The sequence below is a fragment of the Elgaria multicarinata genome, chromosome 6 (assembly GCF_023053635.1).
Source record: "Elgaria multicarinata webbii isolate HBS135686 ecotype San Diego chromosome 6, rElgMul1.1.pri, whole genome shotgun sequence".
In the NCBI taxonomy this organism is placed as follows: domain Eukaryota; kingdom Metazoa; phylum Chordata; class Lepidosauria; order Squamata; family Anguidae; genus Elgaria; species Elgaria multicarinata.
In genome coordinates, this window is record NC_086176.1 from 8823115 (window position 1) to 8846381 (window position 23267).

General features: G+C 43.4%; 1 protein-coding gene across 1 annotated transcript; it reads left to right on the plus strand.

The window, feature by feature from the left end:
- Positions 1–11372: 11372 nt before the first annotated feature.
- Positions 11373–18837, plus strand: LOC134400136 (transcription factor HES-5-like). Its single transcript, XM_063128423.1, has 4 exons — positions 11373–11489; positions 12680–12781; positions 14217–14295; positions 18593–18837. The coding sequence occupies exons 1-4, from the start codon at positions 11373–11375 to the stop codon at positions 18835–18837; spliced, it is 543 nt and encodes a 180-aa protein (XP_062984493.1).
- The last annotated feature ends 4430 nt before the right edge of the window (positions 18838–23267 follow it).

The window sequence follows — 23267 nt, forward strand, 5'->3', positions numbered from 1 at the left end:
AATCCGGGGAAATCCTGACAGTTGGTCACCCTATTTAAAACAACTACTTAAAATAGAAAAGCTGGTTGTTGCTATATAGGATCTCTGAAGCATGCTGGGAAATGTAGTCCCTCATGTTCCATTGGCCAAGGTGTTGAATACATGGGTGTCCACAGGGGGATGTGGTAGGGTGCTCCCAACCAGAAACACTGAATTTACAAAAATATTTTATTGGGATGATGTATGCAAAGTGTTTTGAACACGTTAAACTTACTATATGAATGCAAAGTATTATTTTCAATTCTACTCTTGATTTATCCTCTTCCACCTCTCAGCCTGTTTGGATCAAGGGAACCAAGAAAGCGGTAGAGTAAAAATGTAAATACAAAGCCATTGGTTACACAACTACATGCCACAATAAAGTGGGACTTTTCTGCACATGTGAGCAGGTCTCCTACTTCTTGCCTCATGCCTGAATGTTGTTCAAAATTCAGGAGAAAAGTAAAGCATGAACACCAGCCAAGGTAGGTTTTACATTTGTTCTAGGGACAGATGTAAAGCAGAAGTGATTTTAAGCCTCTAGCAAAAACTATCAAAGATTTTTCTTTCAAAAATTGTTAAGTCACAGCAATAAACATGCACAGTTAAAAGGTAGGGATTGAATAAAATAAGGAGTTTAAGTTTGTGCAGCTAGTGCAGCACACCCACTGGGTTTCTACCAAAAGAAAACGTGGGCTGAGCTGTGCTCCGAAAGGATGCATAAAACCCTGAAAAATAAATGAACGCCTTACCTCAGCTTTTGCTTCTGATCAAAGAGAAAATCCAGCACCATACCTCAAGAGCAACTGAAACTCGCAGCATAGCGAGCTGCTTTTTGAGTTTTGCAGAGCTCTTTCTCAGGCTAGCGATGAAGTAAAAGGTGGAGCGGAGATGTTGGTTGGTGCAGCGGAGGGCTGGCAGCCATCTATCTGTGACATTCAGCCCTAAGAGGGTGATTCAGAGAGAGAGAGAGAGAGACTAATTAAATTTGTTTATGCCCAGAAAATAAATTTCAAGTTGCATGGAGGCATGCTTCTGAAAACATAAAAGCCAGCAGTTATTCAACGCTGCCTCTGGCAGTAATCATTAACAAGGGTAAAGAACAAAAGAAAAACACAATAATAAAGCTGGAGATCATATCTAATGCATAATCTAAGACTGCATTTATGGTGTGAGCTACTTTGAGAATGTTACAGGTAGGCATTTAATTAATTAAGAGCGCGATCCAATGGCTCCTAGACAGCATCTTGGGGGCGCAGGGCAGTTCAGATTCCTGGATCTGAGGTCGGAGACACTGCTCAGACCTAGGCGTGGAGAGAACCACATTGGCTGCCTCTCTGAGGTTGCAAAGGGTGTGCTGGAGGGCGGGGATGGCTTACTCTCCCCTCCCCAACGCTTCAGCTGGATGGGCAAAAAAGTCCATCTAGCAAAAATGCAAAGCAGGAGAAGCACGGAGGCAACAATCGCCTCTGTGCTGCTTCTGCTCTGCATAGGATGCCCGTGAGGGTTCGAGTTCGGAGCATGACGGGCATCTGGATAGGACTGCACCCTAATTAATTCAATAGAAACCGAATTGGGTAGTTGGAGAGCATGTTGTTTCCCCATTAGGTAAAAGTCCCAACATTAGATGATAGCAGGGCTGGTGCTACCATAGAGGCCACTCAGGCGGCCACCTAGAGCACCAAGATAAGGGGGGCACCAAACGCCGCACCCGGAAGCCGCTCTCCCACAGCGGTTCTGAGAGGGTGGCTTTCAGGCGCGCCGTTCCGAAGCTGCCCGCCCGCCCCAGCATCCTGGCTTCGCTTCAGCTGGGCACCCACCCAGCTGAAGCAAAGCCACGCCCGCCCGCCCCCATTCCAGTGTCCTGGCTTCGCTTCGGCTGGGTGGGCACCCAGGACGAAGCAAAGCCAGGACGCTGGGGCAGGCGGGCAGCTTCGGAACAGCACGCCTGGAAGTCGCTCTCCCAGAGCAGCTTCCGGCCGGGCATGTTGTTCCGAAGCCGCCTACCCCAGTGTCCTGGCTTCGCTTCAGCTGGGTGGGCAAGATGGTGCCCCGTGCCTAGGTACACTGGGATGGGTGTGGGTGGGTGAAAGCAGCTCACCTGCCTAGGGCGCAAAATAGTCTGGCACCAGCCCTGGATGATAGAAGGAGATCTTTCTAGTTATAGGATTTCTCTCTGGGTAGCCAAATTGTCTGCTTAATCAAACGCAGTTTCATAGCACACAAACACTCTTGCCTTAAGCCTATTTCACCAAGTACTCTGATACCATCAGGTCCTTTCAATCAGTGGCTTCATGTCTATGCATAGGCTTCCCAAAATCTAAATAGCATACCATTACGGTAACGCTTGAATAAATAAGCTTATGTTAGAAATATTATAAGAAATTTACATCTTCTAAATACATAACCAACCAGAATAAACATGTGTAGGAGATTTTTTACTAATGATTAAAAAAACAAATCATAGAATCATAGAATAGCCGAGTTGGAAGGGGCCAACAAGGCCATCGAGTCCAACCCCCTGCTCAATGCAGGAATCCACCCTAAAGCATCCCTGACAGATGCTTGTCCTGCTGCCTCTTGAAGGCCTCTAGTGTGGGAGAGCCCACAACCTCCCTAGGTAACTGATTCCATTGTCGTACTGCTCTAATAGGAAGTTTTTCCTGATGTCCAGCCGGAATCTGGTTTCCTTTAACTAGGGTGACCATATTTTGGAAACCAAAAAGGAGGACAACATGGCCGGCCCCCAAGGGGGCATTTCCAGCACCAAATGGGCATGCCCACCCGAACATAGCCTTGGTCACATGTCTGATTTTACAGCACACATTTAAGACAAATCTGTTCTACATAACATCTTAATGTTAAAATCACTGAAATAAAGAACAAGTGAGAAATTCAATGTCATGTTGATTTGTGGATGCCTTGCCTTTGCTGAGCTACAGGTACCCGACTGCCCACCAAATCTGCAACAGGAAAGGTGCCCTGCTTGCCCAAGTCTTCTTACCTAAAGTCTGGAGATCCCCTTAATGCCAAGGGCTGAAACTGCTCAATATGCAACACCCCAAAGAGGAGGTTTGACAACGTGAGTTTGAAGGATATGGCTCCAGCAGTTTTAAAATACAATAATTTTAAAACTTTGAACTTTAAAAAAAAACCTAAAAAAACAATGGATGAACAGATCTGATTCAAACTTGGCATGGCTCAATCTCTCCTTAAGAGCTATCATGGTGCCAATTTTCTGCCCTTTATCTTTAAAAATTTCATTTTTAAAAAATAATTTTAAAACCTCAAACTTTAAAAAAAATCCTAAAACTCAATGAGTGCACAGATCTGTTTCAAACTTGGCATAGCTAAAGTCCTTGTTAAGAGCAATTATGGTGCCAAGTTTCATCTCTTTATCTTTAAAAATATTTTTTTTTAAAAAAAATTAAATCCTCAAATTTTAAAAAAATTCCTAAAAAATCAATGGATGAACAGATCTGTTTCAAATTTGGTGTGGCTAAAGCTCTACCTAAATCCTATCGTGGTGCGAAGTTTAATTTCTTTATCTTTAAAAATGACTATTTTAAAAATAATAATTTTAAAACCTCAATTTAAAAAAAATTAAAATTAACCCTCCTCTGTGTGACAACCTTTTAAGTATTTGAAGAGTGCTATCATGTCTCCCCTCAATCGTCTCTTCTCCAGGCTAAACATGCCCAGTTCTTTCAGTCTCTCTTCATAGGGCTTTGCAGACCCCTGATCATCCTGGTTGCCCTCCTCTGGACACGCTCCAGCTTGTCTGCGTCCTTCTTGAATTGTGGAGCCCAGAACTGGACACAATACTCTAGATGAGGCCTAACCAGGGCCGAATAGAGAGGAACCAGTACCTCACGTGATTTGGAAGCTATACTTCTATTAATGAAGCCCAAAATAGCATTTGCCTTTCTTGCAGCCATATCGCACTGTTGGCTCATATTCAGCTTGTGATCTACAACAATTCCAAGATCCTTCTCGTTTGTAGTACTGCTGAGCCAAGTATCCCCCATCTTGTAACTGTGCATTTGGTTTCTATTTCCTAAATGTAGAACTTGGCATTTATCCCTATTAAATTTCATCCTGTTGTTTTCAGCCCAGCACTCCAGCCTATCAAGATCACTTTGAAGTTTGTTTCTGTCTTCCAGGGTATTAGCTATCCCACCCAATTTTGTGTCATCTGCAAATTTGATAAGCGTTCCCTGCACCTCCTCATCCAAATCATTAATAAAAATGTTGAAGAGCATTTTAAAAATCAAGTTATATTCCCTAGCCCAGGTTCAAAGTGTTAACAAAATATCAAGGAGCAGATGTGAATTATCCCATTTAAAATTCAATTAAAATCCAGTTAATCAACTAATATGTTTACTTGGGTATATTTTCCCTTTCCTCCACCCACCCACTACTACTTACAATACTCCCTCTTCCAAATATTAGGGCTTTCCATCTTTGACAGGAAAATCATTATCTTCCAGATGGTTGTGGATTTTATTTTTATTTTATTTTTCAAAGTTCTGGGAGACATTTTTGGGTTAAGAGGTCCAGAACTATGTTACTGTGAATGTTCCCAAACTGCTGATAGAGGGAACCCTCAGAATTTGTAATACAGGTGTATCAACTATTTTGTAGCTCAACTAGGGGATGTATAGCCATCGTGCCATTGAAATTTGTTTAATTTTCCCTATTGAAAATAGTGGGGCTAGCTTCTTGTATTTCTCACATCCAAATTACAGCCCCCAGAATGTTGTCATGGCAACCTTCTACAGCTGCTGAGTCTTCTAACGGTAGGTGATGGGGTCAGAAGAAGGGTTGGCAGGTGGACAGAAGGGTTGTTGCCACTGCAAATTTCATCTCACCCCAATGAGGATGACTGCAGAGAGGAGAAGCAAAGTACAAAGCAGTTCACAAGGAGCAAATGAAGAGGAACGCAACAAATTGTGGATCAACAAGGGTGCCGTGACGAGTGAGCAGTGTGAGCTTTTCTCCCCATAGCACAATCTTTTTATAGCTAGGTTCATCTCCTTGTTTTCAGGGTTTACTTAAGGCCCATTCACTTATATTTGGGCCCCTGTGCTTGCTACTTATGCCAAAAAAATGGTTCCTGCCAAGATGGTTGTTCAGGGTGCTCCTCCTCCTTTGCCATCCAGCCCTTTCCAGTTTTACCATACTTTTATTTTATTTTCTCTCTTTTACACATCCTGATATCAAAGCCCCACTTTTCTCCCCATTCAATATTTCCCCCATCCATCCCCCTCGTAACCGTTTTTAGACTTGTCCCTTCCCTTTTCCTATACACTCTCTTTTCCTCTTGTTTCTCCAACAGCCTTCATTGGGAGCAGGAGTCAGGTCTTTTCACAGCACAGCTCCAGAACGCCTATGAAGGGACACAACCCTGGAAGCTATGTTCTAGTTAAGTTGTAGTAATAAGAAGATGCTTTTGTGGTCCCCCCCTTTTTGTTTTCATTTGTTATTGTTGTATTTGCAAATACATATTTTCATTGGTGTGCGGACAACAGGTTCAAAAGGTTCAGTTGAACACCCTAATCTGCCATGTTGCAGTAGCAGGGCCGGTGCTAGCTATAGGAAAGAGCAACAAATTCAGCTGCTCCCCACCCCGCTCCTCCTCCGGAAGGCATTTTTCACCTGTGCAGCTGCTGCCCCCCCCCCCCAACTCACTCACTCGCTCGCTCGCTCTTTCATTCACTCACTCAGCCGCTCCCTGCTCCCCGCTGCTCTGCGTGACCTCTCCCGACAGTTGCTGAACAAGGTGGGAGCAGCAGCCATGCTGGGGCCAGGAAGCAGCACGTGGTGGAGCCAAGGAGGGGACTGTTTCTGTAAGGAGTAAGATTGCCTGGAACTGCGGATTGGGGCCCTCCCCCCTTCGGAGCTGCTGCCCTCCTCTCCTCATCAGCCCTGCAGGTACTGTAATGTTTGGGAGAGAGAGAGAGAGAGAGAGAAGCTGTCTGTTTACGTGCCTTCTCTCCTCATCGCTGCCCCACCGCCCAGCCCAGTCTAGACTCCAGCAAGAGAAAAGGAAGGGGGAAGGGGGGAGAACTGCAATGCCCCCCAGGACCTCCTGGCTAAGGAGGGTTCATTCAGCACCACCTTTTTCAGAATGCTTTTTCAGAATTCAGCCCTGAGCCTGGATGCCCAGGAATGCATTTGCACAGTTAAAGCTAGTGCCCCAGCTGCGCCCATTCCTAGAGATGTTGGACCTGGCCATGGTGACACATGCCTTAGTTACATCCCGATTGGATTACTGTAATGCGCTCTACGTGGGGCTGCCTTTGAAGAGTGTTCGGAAACTCCAGCTGGTTCAAAGAGCTGCAGCCAGATTGTTGACTGGGGCTGGTTACAGGGAGCATACAACTCCCCTGTTAAAACAGCTCCACTGGCTTCCAGTCTGTTTCCGGGCACAATTCAAAGTGCTGGTTGTGACCTATAAAGCCCTATATGGCTCGGGTCCAGGTTATTTGAAAGAACGTATTCTCCCTTATGAGCCTGCCCATGCTTTAAGATCTTCTGGAGAAGCCCTTCTTTCAGTCCCACCATCTTCACAGGCACGCTTGGTGGGAACATGGGAGAGGGCCTTCTCGGTGGCTGCTCCGGTGCTCTGGAACTCTCTTCCCGGGGAAGCTAGGCTGGCTCCCTCCTTGATGGGCTTTCGGAAGCAGGCGAAAACTTTTTTGTTCAAGAAGGCCTTTGGAGAATAATCTGGCCCTCCATCTATGTTAATGTCTTATAATTTTGTTGTGTATTCTAAACATTTATGGTTTTGTTCCCCCCCCCCATGTATGTTTTAAACTTTGTAAGGCCGCCTTGAGGCCCAGCATTGGGCAAAAGGCGGGATACTACTACTACTACTAATAATAATAATAATATAACAATTCCTATCTGCCCTTGCTTATTTTAGGGTGTCCAACCCCCTTTTTTCAAGCCGTTCTTTGGGTAAACATGGTATGTGTGTATCTTGTGTCACCTTAAAACAGAGCTGCAGCCCAATCCTATGTATGTCTACTCAGAAGTAAGCCCCACTGAGATCAATCAAACTTACTCTGAGGTAAATGTGCATAGGATGCAGCCTGAAAAATGAAGAAAGGATGAAAAAAAGACAGGAGAAAAAGAATTGTAGAAAAAGACTAGCAAGGTAACTGGGTTATTTAACCATATTTAAAGACAATAAGTACAGTAAAATTAGTGCTCCTCTACTTCAGTCCCAATCAAATAATTACAACAGTGCAGTACAGATTATTTTTTAATTAAAAAAATACAGTTTACTTCAGTTTTCGTTTATTTCGTTTGCTTGATAAATGAAAAAAGTCCTTTATTACTGTATATTCAATCAATGTTTACCTTAAAAAAATAAATCCCTGGCCGAACCACCTAATGAAATGTGCTGCGCACGCCTATGCATATTTTTTGAATAAAAAGAGTGATTATCAGCATATGCAGAATGCTTTTCCACCTCTCCCTTTTCTGAATCTTGCTTCTACTTTTCTTACAAGCGATCAGATCAAGGCATTTTGTTTAGAACCTCAAATGAACCACTGTGAGAAGGAAGAATTGGATCTAAATAAAAATTACTCTGATTATGAAGCAGGACTGGGGAACCTCTTTCAGCATGAGGGCAGAATTCCCATTGTGGGCAGGGCTGCAGGCAAAAAGGGGCAGGACCAAAAATCTATTTTAAAAATACCAACATGTTGTAGCTTAAAGCCACTTTGACACACACACACACACACACACTGCTAAGATAATGCCAAGTACAATTCAGTCAGACTTCCACACATCTATGTACCATTTGCTTTAATAGCAGTGTTAAGCACAAGGAGGCTTAAACTTGGCCAGATCTTACTAGTGTATGTTATAATCATCCTATGATCACCACTTCAAGAACATATGAGGCATAAATAGATTTGGTGGGTATCGAAGTGCAACAGAAACAGTGGTACAGCATCATCTGCTGGGTACAACAGAGATGGCACTTGTCTCTGATAGCCTGCGTCTTGGGACAGATTTGGGGGGTGATCTTAGAACATCATATTGGTGTGTGCTTAAGTGTAATAGCTTCCTTTCCCTCTCATAACTATCTACTTTGTCACATTTAGGTTTGACTTGCAGTTATTCTGTAACAAAGGGGAGTAGCAGCAACAAAAAACATCCCACAAATCAGGCCCCCTGAGAGATGAGATACTCTATTTAAATAATAATAATAATAAAAAACTTCATTATTATTTTAAGGAAGCTGTTATGGTTAGTTACTAATACACATGCTTCAAAAGTCAGTATGGGACTGGAAAATTACAAATAAATACATTGGTCAAGAGGTGGGAAAGGGCTTTAAGCAAATTGTCATAGTATTGTGAAAAAAGCAGATTGCATGTTGGGAATCCTTAGGAAACACACCAAAATAAAACTGCTGATATAATACTGCTTTTATACAAATCTATGGTGTGACCCTTCAAAGGGGATATTTTAGAACTGGAAAAGGTGTGTTATTTAATTTAGAAAATTTGTAAGGAAGAGGGGATATGATAGAGCCGTTTAAAATTATGCATGGTGTGAAGAAAATAATACTAGAACCCAGGGTCATCAAATGAAGCTGAATGTTGGGTGATGTAGGATAGATTTTTTTTTAAGTATGTCACACAGCACATAGTTAAACTATGGAATTCTATGCCACAAGATGTGGTGATGGCCACCAGTTTGGATGGCTTTAAAAGGGGGTTGGACAAATTCTTGGAGGATACAACTAGCAATGGCTTTATCATGATGGCTATATATTACCTTCATTATAGAGACAGCATGTGGCTATCTACCAATTCCAGCTTCATTGGCTGCCAGTCCAGGTCCGGGCCCAATTCAAAGTGCTGGTATTAACATTTAAAGCCCTAAACAGCTTGGGGCCAGGCTATCTGAAGGAACGCCTCCTCCCATATGTACCTGCCCTGACCCTAAGGTCATCCTCAGGGGTCTTTCTCCGCGAGCCCCTGCCAAAGGAAGCGAGGCAGGTGGCTACCAGAAGGAGGGCCTTCTCTGCTGTGGCACCCCGGCTGTGGAATGAGTTCCCTAAGGAGGTTCGCTTGGCACCTACATTATATGCTTTTAGACGCCAGGTGAAGACCTTTTTATTCTCCCAGCATTTTAACAGTCTTTAAATAAATTTTAACTTGGTGTTTTAAATTTGTAATTTTGCATTGCTGCTGTTTTTATCTGGTTGAGCTTTTATATTGTATTTTATATTATGGTTTTATACTGTTGTTTTATACTTTGAATGTTTTTAATTTTTGTGAACCGCCCAGAGAGCTCTGGCTATTGGGCGGTATAGAAATGTAATAAATAATAAAAATAAAACTAATAAGCAGGAGGATGCTGTTACACTCATGTCCTGCTTTTGAACTTGCCAACAAAGCACCGATGTCACCATGGCACTGATTACGTGCTCTGCTAAAATATTAAGAATTTTGCATATTTGTAGCAGGAACTGAGGGGATTTAGACACAGTGCTATAACCTTTTTGTGACTGTGGGCATCTCTGAGGGCCTTTTCATCGGGAGGTAAGTCTACTTGCCTCCCATCAGTCAGCCAAATCTACCTCCCTTTCTCACTAGACATTCTTTACCAATTGCTTATTTTCGCTGTCTGACCCATAATAGCAAGAAGCCAGTTTCATAAGCTGTCTAGCTTCTGCTGCTTTCTATCACTCTACCAGGAGGCTACCAGGAGGAGGGCCTTCTCTGCTGTGGCACCCCGGCTGTGGAATGAGCTCCCTAAGGAGGTTCGCTTGGCACCTACATTATATGCTTTTAGACGCCAGGTGAAGACCTTTTTATTCTCCCAGCATTTTAACAGTCTATAAATAAATTTTAACTTGGTGTTTTAAATTTGTAATTTTGCATTGCTGCTGTTTTTATCTGGTTGAGCTTTTATATTATGGTTTTATACTGTTGTTTTATACTTCGAATGTTTTAATTTTTGTGAACTGCCTAGAGAGCTCCGACTAGGGTGGTATAGAAATGTAATAAATAAATAAATAAATAAATAAATAAATAAATCTCTCTCGCACCATTTTATTTCTACCTGATCCTTTGTCTCTGGTATTAATAAAAAATAGACTGAACATACAATATTTCCTTATAGTGACTCAAACTATTGGTTTGTTTCCCCCCAGAACTGTTTGTTCTAACTGGCATCAGTTCTTTTAGGTCTTAGTCGGAGATCTTTCTAAATCCTGGGGGGTGGGATTGAACCAAGCACACCGGCTTTCATTGAGCTAATCTTCAAGGTAAACTCTACCGATTCTATAGTCGTTCTGTTTGTAAGAGCTATGTGAATATAATGGCATGTTCTATCTCATTTTATATATTTTATATTACAGGGCCTATATGAAAGATTCTGCTTTATACCTATATGGATCCAATGCTCTCAACTTTGTATCTCCTGCTATTTAGAAAAAGAAGATGGGGGTTGAAGTACTTTTCCAGTTCAGGGCCGGCGCTACCATTATGCCAACTAGGCAGCCGCCTAGGGCGCAGACCTCAGAGGGGCGCCGTACTGCCCTTTAAGGCTCACAGTTTTATACAAATTAGCTGTTTTAAGAAAAAACATAATAAAAGGCAAATATAATAGTTCAGAAACTCTTCTTGAACAGCTGAATCGAAGTTGGCAATTTGGGGTGGTGATGGTGGTGGTGCAAGTAGCTCGCCTTGCCTAGGGCGCAAAATTGTCTGGCACCGGCCATGTTGCAGTCCCTACTTTTCTCACAAAACCCTCAGCTGAAGATCCGAGGGCCGCGTTGCATTACCCTGACAACCCTACAAAGCCTAGGTGGAGGGGGGCCTGATTGTTCTGCTTCCACAGAGCTGTGGTGGCATTTGAAACCCTCCGTCTCACCCTGAGCCACAGACACAACGGACCTTCTCCCCTCCTCAAGGCACACACAGGCCGCCGTCTGTCGCTCTAATTTCCATCTCAATAGCTGCCTCCTTCTGCCCCTCGCTCTATTCACCTCCACCGGCCCCCTTCATGCTCTTCTTGGCCTCTTTATCCCTCGTCCCCAGAAGAGCAGCTGGCCAGCCTGAAATAGCCCCCCATTTTAAAATTCCCTCCCTGGCTTCCCTTCCCACTCCGGATTGGAGCAAGAGCAGCTCAGCTCACCGCCACACAAAAAGAACCCTGGAGCTGCTTATTGGCTGCCGTTCTTGGGGGGGGGAGAAAGAGAGGAGGGAGGATGTAGGATTTGCCAACAATGTGACAGCTGTGTCAGGATGTCCTATAAATGGAAGGAAGGAAGGAAAGGAGGGAAATTCGAAAATATACTTGGAGAAAGGAACAGGAGGATGAGCCTTGAGAAAGCGGGCCGCGAGACTTCCCTGGGAAGGACACCACCAGCCCCGAAGGGCGGGAGCTGGAGGAAGTCACATCTGGAACAGCCCAAACGTCTCGTGTACAAAAAGGTACTTTTGAAAAACATTTAAACCACTGCAAACCAAAGTGGGGGTGAGGGATTATCTGCACGGAGGGGGGAAGAGGGCTTAGTATGCTTTGACGGCAGAAGTGCAAGAAGCCGTGCAACAACTGGGAGAAGTAAACTGGGGAAGATGAATATTATTTATTTATTTATGTATTTACCATATTTATCTAGGGTGACCCTATGAAAAGGAGGACAGGGCTCCTGTATATTTAACAGTTGAATTGAAAAGGGAATTTCTGCAGGTGTCATTTGTATATATGAGGAACCTGGTGAAATTCCCTCTTCATCACAACAGTTAAAGCTGCAGGTGCCCTGCCCTCTTTTAAATCTGGTCACTCTAGTATAGCTCCTGCAGCTTTCACTGTTGTGATGAAGAGGAAATTTCACCGGGTTTTCCATATATACAAATGACACCTGCTGAAATTCCCTTTTCTATGCAACTGTTGAAGATACAGGAGCCCTGTCCTCCTTTTCATAGGGTCACCCTAATTTATAGACCGTTCCCCATTGAAAATTTCAGAGCGGTGTACAAGATAAAATAAGAACAAAATAAAGCACGAAAATAGATTTTAAAAGAAGCAAAATGTACAGTGAACCGCGGCTGGTTGTTAAGGAAAGGCTTCCTGGAATAATGACGTTTTCAGGAGGCGCCGAAAGGAATGCAGAGTTGGCGCCTGCCTGGCCTCCAGAGGCAGGGAGTTCCATAGGAGCCTGATAAAAGCAATGTTATCTATACAGGCTACAAACATCCAGTCATTAAACAGCAGTTTATTTACCCCAGTTGCTTTGTTGCGTCTTGGTTTTGGGTTACAGTTCCTGCTTGGTGGCCTTACCATGATGCGGCTGCTAGAAGCGGTTGCTTTTGGGAACTGTTCTGGATGGCAGAGGGGGAGACAGACAGATCTGCCCCATGGGGAACAGTCCCACGGGATGTTCTCCTGAGCAATTGAGCAGTGCCCATTCCTTTCAGTGGGGATTTCTCAGGAGAAAGCCCCACTGCATGGTGCCCTGTATTAATTAGCCCTGAGGTGAGGGGATGATAGTTGGACTTTCTGATTCAGACACCAGGCTGTTCAACTGACCCCATGTTCTCTTTTCCCGTTGTCCTTGTTCAGCATGACAAAGAGCTTCCCAGTCAATTTCTCAATTAATACAAATATTCCTCAAATGCAGATTATCAAACCGCTAATGGAGAAGAAGCGAAGGGATCGAATTGCCCACTCTCTGAATCAGCTGAAGGCTCTCTTGCTAGAGGACACCAGCCAAGGTAACAAGGTAAGGACGACCATACAGTGTCTCCCCATCACTTGGGATAAGAGTGCCTCTGCCATGAACCCTCAGTGTGTCCCCCGTATGTTAAGGTTGCAATTCTATGCATGTTTAGATGGAAAATAGTCCTACAACTCCAGCATTCCCCAGCTAGGCATGCTGGGAGTTGTAGGACTTTCCCCCCTGTCAAAACATGCATTGAATTGTGCCTTCAACCACTTTTCCTCTCTCCAGGGATCTGTGAGCTGGGCTAAGGCTGTAATAGTGCAATCCTATGCATATTGACTCAGAGGTAAGTTCCATTATATCCAGTGGGGCTTATTCCTAAGTAAAGTGTGCGTAGGATTGAAGAATTTGTAGCACCCCCCACCAAACTACAATTCCCAAGATACTTTTGTAAAGCTGTGACAGTTAAACTAGCATTGATATAGGTTTCCTATTCCATCAGCCAGTACCTACTCAAGAGGGCCTTAATCTTTTCCATTTTGGAGACAACTAATTCCTTTAGGTAAGGTGCTAAGATGCTGGTTACCAGTACAGTAAAACGTGTAACCCAAAGTTTCAAGTCTGTTGGGCTGCAGGAATAAAAGAACACATAGGCCATAGCTAGACCTAGGGTTTATCCCAGGATCATCTCGGGTTCGTCCCTGCCTGAGCACTGGGTGCCCTGTGTGGCACTTAGATGAACAGGTTTGACCCCAGGACAATCCTGGGATAAACCTTAGGTCTAGCTACGGCCATAGTCTCTCTCACTCACTCCATCAGATATGTGGGACTCCATCAGATGAGTGGGTAAGGAAGGTGGGAAGACTCAACTGCCATTTGGTTTCTACTCTGCCTCAGCATTCTGATTGTGGTTTTGCAGGGAGAATTGTACTGCAAATAATTTCTGATGCTACCATGCTCAATAGTGAGTCATCAGCTGCCCTTAGAATCATAGAATACTAGAGTTGGAAGGGGCCTATAAGGCCATCGAGTCCAACCCCCCTGCTCAATGCAGGAATCCACCCTAAAGCATCCCTGACAGATGGTTGTCCAGCTGCCTCTTGAAGGCCTCTAGTGTGGGAGAGCCCACAACCTCCCTAGGTAACTGATTCCATTGTCGTACTGCTCTAACAGTCAGGAAGTTTTGCCTGATGTCTAACCGGAATCTGGCTTCCTTTAACTTGAGCCCATTATTATGTGTCCTGCGCTCTGGGAGGATCGAGAAGAGATCCTGGCCCTCCTCTGTGTGACAACCTTTTAACTATTTGAAGAGTGCTCTCATGTCTCCCCTCAATCTTCTCTTCTCCAGGCTAAACATGCCCAGTTCTTTCAGTCTCTCTTCATAGGGCTTTGTTTCCAGACCCCTGATCATCCTGGTTATCTCCACACACAATATATCTCCACACACAATAGATGCAAGCCAATTGGAAGTAATCATCTTTTTTCCTCTCATAAGCCTCTTCCTAACGCTCGTATGGACAAGGCAGCTCTTCTGGAAATGACGGTGCAGCGGATCCAAACATTGCAACTAGCAGGTGAGAGTCAGATCAAGGTTCTAGTCCTCATTCAACCATGAAGCTCACTGGGTGACTTTGAGCCAGTCACTGAGTCTTAGCCTAACCTTCCTCACAGGGTTATTATGAGGATAAAATGGAGAGGAAGGGGACCATGTGGTCCACCTTGGGTTCCTTGTGAGGGAGAAGGGGGGATATAAATGTAATAATAAATAAATAATAATGTAATAATAAGTAAGCAAAAGAGGTTGGATTTTACAGAGGAAACTTTTCCAGTGTGTCTGTCTGTGTTTTCTACTTCTCCTGTGAAACTGGCTCTGCCTTTACCTCTGATGTGGACAAAGCTTTCTTCTGCCTTTCCCTAATCAATTACATTTTGAACAACAACAAAATGAAAGCTCTACTGCTTCCTCAAATAAGGAAAAGAAAATAGAAGGATCAGTCTACACAAAGTGGCAAAGGTTGATGACTACTCTTTCTGGGGAGTAGGACTGGAGAATCCTAAGGCTTCTGACCTTTCACAACAACATTTTTATTCAAAATATATGCATATTTAAAACTACTGAGCTATAATTGCCAAGACTAAAAGTTGCATTTAGTTGGGTCAGGTTAACACTGGTCAGGTAGCAACTCTCAGTGTGTGTGTGTCTCATGTGTACTTGCAAGAGGGGAGGGCTAGTATGGGTTTTCCCCTTCTCCCAAATTGTTGCAGTCCTAGGCAGACTGCAAAAAAGGAGGGTTATGAAGTCCGTGGTGAGCTACCATACATTTTACGAACCACACAGAATTCCAGCTGTTGGGTGGTATGGAAATGTTGTAAATAAATAAATACCTCTTGCAACATCAGACATGGACCTTAAAATCTTTCCACGCAGTGAGACACAAAACTGCAAGTGCTCGTTCTGCCCATTCTCTCTTGGGTCCTGTCATCTAGTGCCAACTCCCATTAGCCACAGTGTAGCATCCTTGGAGTTGTCCTAATCATGGCTGCAGATGATGGAGGGGTGGTGTATAACAGGACAGGGGAGGGAACTGGTGGCTGCTTTGTGTCCTGCCACACTGGAAGACTTAAGTGTTGGTTTGTCTGGTGTTCAGGTTGCAAGATGGCAACCATATTGGTATGCTGAATTTGGCTTGGCGGGTTACAAAACGTGCAGCAGTTGTGGCATCCCAGTGTAAAGGGATTGGCCACAACGACACTCTTCTATGTTTAGCCCTAACCTCTGAGGTCTGGGAAGAAGAGCAAGGCACCTAAAAGAGAGATAGAGAGATGCCTAGACAAGCAGCCAGGCAGCTGGTGAGGTGAGGTGGGAAGGGCCATGTAAGCAATCACTTTGAACAGGTAAGGTTAAATTACGGAACTCACTACCTCAAGGTGTAGTGATGGACACCAAGCTGGATGGCTTCAAAAGGGGTTGGATTGATTCCTGGAGGCAAAGGCTGTCAATGGCTACTAGCCCTGAAGGTTGTGCTATCTCCAGTATTCAAGGCAATAGGCCTGTGTGCACCAGTTGCTGGGGGACATGGGTAAGAGAGTGCTGTTGCACCAGGTCTTGCTTTGTTGGTCCCTGGCCGATGGCTGGTTGGCCGCTGTGTGAACAGAGTGCTGGACTAGATGGACCCTTGGCCTGATCCAGCATCAGGGCTCCTCTTATGTTCTTAAGATTGTGTATACGCTTTGCTAAAAGAATTAAAATTTGCAGCCAGACAAGCTAAATTCTACAATAAGTATAAATTATGAAAATTGTTGGATCTGCACACACACACAAATTTTATCATTTTTTGCTCTATTTTGCGACCTTCTCAGAGAGCTTTGGCTATTGGACAGCATAGCAATTTAATAAATAAATAAATAAACAAACAAAATTAGCACTGATAACCTGCTCCAAACAACCAGAAATCTGATACAGCCATATTCAGCAGGCATTGCCGATATACTTTCAAGCATACTTTCAGAGCGAAGGTTAGAAATCTGATGAAGAAGAAAAAGAAAACAGCAATGGAGGGTTTGTACAGAAGCACCACCACAGAGCAGGGGTCAGTAGGACTACCGTATTTCTTTGATTCTAAGATGCACTTTTTCCCCCATATAAACATCTCTAAAAATGGGGTGTGTCTTAGAATCGCAGGTGCGATTATTCTTAGAATCAAAGCTTTTTTTCTGTTGGTGGTTCTGAAATTAGTGTGTGTCTTACAATCGATGGCGTCTTACAATCGAAGAATTGTAAGGCTTTGTAATTGCAAGGCTTCATAGGGCTTTGTTTCCAGACCCCTGATCATCCTGTTCAGAGGAGGGCAACCAGGATGATCAGGGGTCTGGAAACAAAGCCCTATGAGGAGAGGCTGAAAGAACTGGGCATGTTTAGCCTGGAGAAGAGAAGATTGAGAGGAGACATGATAGCACTCTTCAAATCCTTAAAAGGTTGTCACACAGAGGAGGGCCAGGATCTCGTCTCGATCCTCCCAGAGTGCAGGACACGGAATGACAGGCTCAAGTTACAGGAAGCCAGATTCCGGCTGGACATCAGGAAAAACGTCCTAACTGTTAGAGCAGTGCGACAATGGAATCAGTTACCTAGGGAGGTTGTGGGCTCTCCCACACTAGAGGCCTTCAAGAGGCAGCTGGACAACCGTCTGTCAGGGATGCTTTAAGGTGGATTTCTGCACTTAGCAGGGGGTTGGACTCGATGGCCTTGTAGGCCCCTTCCAACTCTGCTATTCTATGATTCTATGAAATACGGCATTTCGCCTTTGCTTTCACATTGTAAATTACTGTACTGACCTTGAAATGGAAAGCTGGGGGGATTCCACACGTCATACTGAGGGCGCTTCCATGCGCCCCCAAAGCGATCGTGTAGCTTGCCTGGAAGAGACGAGGAAGAAGCGTCCTTGCCGCCGCCACCCACCTACCTCCTCGCCGGCCGGGTCGGAGAGCTCGGCCGAAGAAGGCGGGGTTCTTCCGCTGAGCTCTCCGACCCGGCCGGCGAGGAGGTAGGTGGGTGGCGGCGGCAAGGACGCCTCTTCCTCGTCTCTTCCAGGCAAGCTACACGATCGCTTTGGGGGCGCACTGGGGGCGCCCTCAGTACGACGTGTGGAATCCCCCCTGATTTAATATTTCGTTTTGCCCCTTCCCCACGCTATAGACAAGTCCTCTGGCTTTTTTTATTGTTGAAAGTGCTGTTTAAAAGGTCATTTTGCACTTTATTTTTGTTCGTTTGAACCCAGTCAGTAGATGAACAAAAACATTCCAGAAACTCAGCTGTGTTAGTCTGTTGTAGCAAAAACAACACAGAGCCCTCTTCTACCATTAAATCTTAATCAATTTATTATGTCATAAGCTTTTGCGGCGTCCTATACATCAGACACATCAGTTGTCAGGTTTATACACACATGATTGGAGAAAGGCAGGGGAAGTTGGAGTAATAACAACACAGGGAGGAGTCAGTTTGTGTGCACAGTACCTGCTGCAAAGTGGCAGAAGCTTGATCCCAAAGAGAACATTGTATGCTTGTTATAGTATGGGAAGTATGATTTCACAGCACCCTCACTGTTCAAATTCTATACGTTAGGATGACCTTAAGATAATCTGGAAGCTGAATGTTGTGGTCTTTATTTATTTATTAAATTTATTATGTACCTCATAAAATAAATTGCTCTAGCTGTTTTACAATAATAATAAAAATGCAAATAAAATCAGAATATAAAATGAATCGACATTCCAACACAGCATAAAATACAATATCACATTGCAGGAACCAGGATAATAAAAAACATTGCAGAAACTAAGTTAATAAAACACACACACAAAACTAATGTATTTTAAAAGACTTTGAATGCTTAAAAACATCTGGGAGAATAAGAAATAGCCTGGAGCCAGAAAGATAGGCGTGTGGGCACCAGGCAAACTTCCCTTGGGAGAGCATTTATTACATCCTGGAGTTTTTGGTTCATTTCCATGGAATCGAGGCACACACCCAACTCTTCTTATGACACTCTCTGGCTTCAACTTTCTCAATCTTGCTTGAGTCCCTTCATCATCCAGTCCTGCTACCACCAGTGAATCTTGCTCTGGACTAGAACATGGAGATGTCACCAATTTGGAAAAAGAATACATTAGCAAAAGAATCCACATGTATTATAATCATGCCCCCTTCTTGTTCACTCCATTCAGATACTCTATGTTTGTTAGATGGATGCCTGTTGGCTTTCTCTTTCCCTAAGATTTGTGGAAGTGCTTTGCATGTGCTCTTTCTCCCTACAGTGGCAGAGGACAGGGGCTTTCAAACAGGATACTCATACTGTGCCTCTCTTGTTCAAGCCTTCTTCATCTCAGAAAGACAACAGTATCTGGAGGCTCCCAGACCATCAAACTCTGCATCCAAACCCACCCATGAGACCACCTCACTAGCAACTCCTCCGACAACATCTATGCCAGTAAAGATCTCAAGCTGGAGTGATAAGTGTCTAGCTTCCCCCGGCCTAAGATATTTTGGAAGATCTGTTCCTTCTGTGATCCTGAGCAAAACAGGGTCTCAGATATTCTGGAGACCCTGGTCTACCTAAGCTTTTTACCCCTATATGAGGGAGGGGGTGCAGAAAGTATCCTGTGAATCTCTAATTTATTTGGCATTGAGAAAATATTTTCAGGAAATGTCATTTGCCTTTATTGCTCCATGGAGGAAAGTATTTGCTCTCTTGTTTTTGCTGTCTCTCATCCTAATATTCATGATTTGTGTGTCTGGTAGGTTTTTCTGTGTATCTTTGTGTGGTACTGCTTTATGCTGTACTTAGTGTTGTTCATGTATTATAAATAAAATTATTTGTAAATAAATTGTTCAAAATTACATAATGATGTACAAGAATTTTCAAAAACTCTCATGTTCAACCCTCTCAATGGGATAAAATTGTCTTAAACAACACATGAGTAGGTTTTTGGGGGTGGGGGTGGGGAAGGAGCTTTGCATGTGGTATTGATGTAGAAAGTGAAATAAGAGGCAATTCCTTATACTTCATAATCTTCTGCATTTCCTTCTCATCTGGAATATAGTTTTTGCTTCCTATCATCAACCTCAGAAAATGTGCAAGCTATCCCTGAATTGAAAACCTGCACATCTCCCTGACAGAGGGATACAAAAGATTGGATGAACCAGTGATGTGGGAGGAATATAGGGTGACCATATTTTGGAAACCAAAAAGGAGGACAACATGGCCGCCCTATGAGGGGGTGCCCACCAACATGTCCAGTCCCCAAAGGGGCGTGCCCACCCAAACATGGTCTTGGTCACAGGTCTGATTTCACAGCACACAAGAGAAACCTGTTCTACATAACATCTTAATGTTAAAATCACTGGAATAAAGTATAAGTGAGACAGTCAATGTATCTGAAATTAACTTCACTCATTCCTACTTCTGTAGCTTTTGCTGTACGTTGAAGCTTTTGCTATACTGTGTGCTCAGCAACACCAAGCAGGGTATTCCACTATGAAAGCGGTATATAAAAGACAGGAGCCACACTATCACTTTATGGAGGGATTGAACTGCACTGCAGGATCTACACTACTGCTTTATAGTGGTACTGAAGTGCACTGACAACTGTTGGGACCCATGACACATCTACACCAAGCAGGATATAACACTTTGAAAGTGGTATGAAAGCAGTATATAGTATGTGTCATGGGCCCCAACAGTTGTCAGTACACTTCAATACTGCTACAAAGCAGTAGTGTAACTCCTGGCTTTTCTCTACCATAGTCTAACCTTTCCTAACATTTAACACTGTTTCCCCATCACCTTACTGCATACTGCTACCACTGAACAAATGAAGCAGTTGACAAGTATACAACAAACAAACAACCAAGCATTCAGAAACAGTATAAACTACTATTAGCCTGCAAATGTTAGCCATGGAACAAAATGGACTAAAGGCTACCACCTCTTAGCTTGTTTCAACTTCAACCAGACATAACAGTCAAAAACAACCGAGAAAAACACACCTACTTCATTGAAATTGCAATACCTAATGACAAAAATGTTGCAGAAAAGGAAGAGGAAAAGAGAGAGAAATATAGACCACTGGCTATGGAAGTTAAAGAACTATGGCAACAGGAAAAACTTACAATTATTTGTTAGTCACATCAGTCACCAGCATGACATCATTGTTTTTTTTACAGAAAACCGTCAGAAGTTAGGCCTACCAAAATACATGCACGCCAACATCTAGAAAGCAGTCATACTTAAATGTTCAATAGTCAGGACATTTCTGAATCAGTAAAAGACAGCATGACTTGGCAAAGCCCATCATGTTCATCTAGAAAAACCACCACAAGCAAGAGAGAGAGAGAGAGAGAGAGAGAGAGAGAGAGAGAGAGAGAGATGATGATGATGATGATGATGATGATGATGATGATGATGATGATAGCAAACCCTGTTAATTTTTCAAAGTTTCTTTAAGAAGGATGAACAATTGTCAGCCACTGTTACAAAATATACGTCATGCCAATTATAGCAAACAAATTGGAAAGAAAGGTCTATGAGTCTAAAATGCATTTTTTAATAGGAACATCACCTCCAAATCATCCCCCAAACGCACAGAAAACTACAGCCACCCCCACTACAAACATGCACATGCATTCATTCAGTCAAACAACCAGGCATCCCATTCAGACATAATAAGCTACACCACTGTATGTTTTGCCATAGTTAATGGGTTGGGTAACTAAAAGCAGTTTACAATAGACCCAAGCCTGTAAATATGAAGAAAAGATTTGCCAGTGGGCCTGGAAATGCTGCTAACAAAAGGGTGAAGTTGCAATAAGAGGAGGTGGGTCATCGTTGGCCAATTTTCTCCCCTGTAAAAGAGAAAAATCACCTTACAAATAAGGTTCTTCTTATAACTATGTTAACTTACAAATTTAACACATAGCGCTTAAGGTGGCCATGTCCTCCAGAAGAAAGGATGTCAGAAGACTGTCTTCGATTTGAAGGTGTCCTCTTTTGGAAAGACTGCCCAGTCCAAGTCTGAGAGATAAAGAACTCTAAAATGGGAGAGTCGGGGCCTTGAAGTTACCCATCCATAGTCAACACCTGGGCATCAGACTTGAGGAGGCACAGGGACGGTCCATAGCTCAGGGGTAGAGCACCTGCTTTTGCATGAGAAGGTTCCAAGTTCAATCCCCGGCATCTCCAGGTAGGGCTAGGAAAGGATTCTGCCTGAAACCCTGGAGAGCCATTGCTGCCAGTCAGTGTCAACAATACTGGGCTAGGTGGACCAAGGGTTTGACTCAGCATAAGGGAGCTTCCTATGGTCCTATGTTCACACAGTGCCCTTGTTCACACTCTCTTAACAGCTATGGTGAGATATAATTTGTATTTCTATCGTAATGATGTATGCATTGGCGTCTATAGATGTAAATTAGCATATGCAAATGGCATGCAAACCTGCATCCTGTTTCATTTGCTTTTCTTTGTGATGCATTTTTTTTGGCAAGGTGTAAGTGACTACCCTAGGCAGACTGATTGTGCATCCCTATGTACAAAATAAACCCACAGCCAAGGATTGTGAAAGGTCAGGTGTGCACATGGGTCTCGTTTTAAAAACAGCAACAGCAGCAACAACAACTATTAAGATTTCATAGACTGGTTCTTTCCTAGCTAGTGCATTACAGCTCGGGCTTTTACATACATTTTTATGCATATGAAACAAAGAAAACTCCATCTCGTTTTGTAATTTAAAAGCTGGGATAGCAAGCAGGATAAGCAGGAAATATAACCTGCATGCTGAAGGAAAGGAATTGCTGGGCCCATAATCAAACCAATTGTAAATGTTGATGTTTCAAGACAGATGTAATATGGTTATTTTTTAAAACAAACAAACAATACTTTTCAACCGATCGATGGTGGTATTCTGTATCCCACATTCAAATTGTTTGAAATCTCAAATTATTTCTCTTCTGAATATGAAAATCTTGTTCTAATTGTACAAAATCCTTATAAAAATGAACTAAAACAAAATTCCTCCCATCTGCAACACCCAAATTCAATAGGTATGGAGAGAACCATGATGTAGCTGCCTGCTGTATAGCAGATGTTCCTTGAGAAGGCTATCAATAACTACAAGTTCTGATGGTTATGTGCTACTTCCAGTATCAGAGGCAGTAAACCTATATGCACCAGTTGCTAGGGAACATGGGTGGGAGGGTGCTGTTGCACTGTGTCTTGCTTGTGGGCTCCTGGTCAACAACTGCTTGGCCACTGTGTGAACAGAATGCTGGACTGATCCACCTGATTACATAAGGATCTTATGTCCTGATGCTTTTAGTGGGATTGTTGCTTTCTGTGGGATTTAGTCATCACTGAACTTTGTAGGATTGGATCCACTGTGTATACAGGGCTTAAAAAGTCCACTCCTGAGTTACATAGAGTCTCTCTCTCTCTCTCTCTCTCTCTCTCTTTCTAGAATCTCCCAAAGTTGAAAACCTACTCTACTTTCAGAGATTAATCAAACTAGCCAGAAAAGCTTCAACTCTTTTTGAATGCATAAGCTATTTCCAAGGGGACGTACTAAAACAAAGGACAATGCTTGCCCATAGGGAAACCATACTTGCCCATAGAAAAACCATACTTGCCCATAGGGATGCATTGAAAAGGGCTTGTCCATACGGAAACATAGGACAGAATTCTCCATAGAGAAACCATACTTGCCCATAGGGATTCATTGCAAATCCCTTGCCCATAGAAAACAATGGGACAGAATTCTCCATAGAAAAACCATACTTGCCCATAGGGATTCATTGCAAATCCCTTGCCCATAGGGATCCATGGGACAGAATTCTCCATAGAAAAACCATACTTGCCCATAGGGATTCATTGCAAATCGCTTGCCCATAGGGATCCATGGGACAGACTTCTCCATAGAAAAACCATACTTGCCCATAGGGATTCATTGCAAATCGCTTGCCCATAGGGATCCATGGGACAGACCTCTCCATAGAAAA

Coding starts and splice junctions, on each gene's coding strand:
- LOC134400136 (XM_063128423.1), top strand. CDS start 11,373: ATGAGCCTTGAGAAAGCGGGCCGCGAGACTTCCCTGGGAAGGACACCA. Junction 11,490..12,679: donor AACGTCTCGTGTACAAAAAG/GTACTTTTGAAA, acceptor CCTCAAATGCAG/ATTATCAAACCGCTAATGGA. Junction 14,296..18,592: donor CCAAACATTGCAACTAGCAG/GTGAGAGTCAGA, acceptor CTCTTGTTCAAG/CCTTCTTCATCTCAGAAAGA.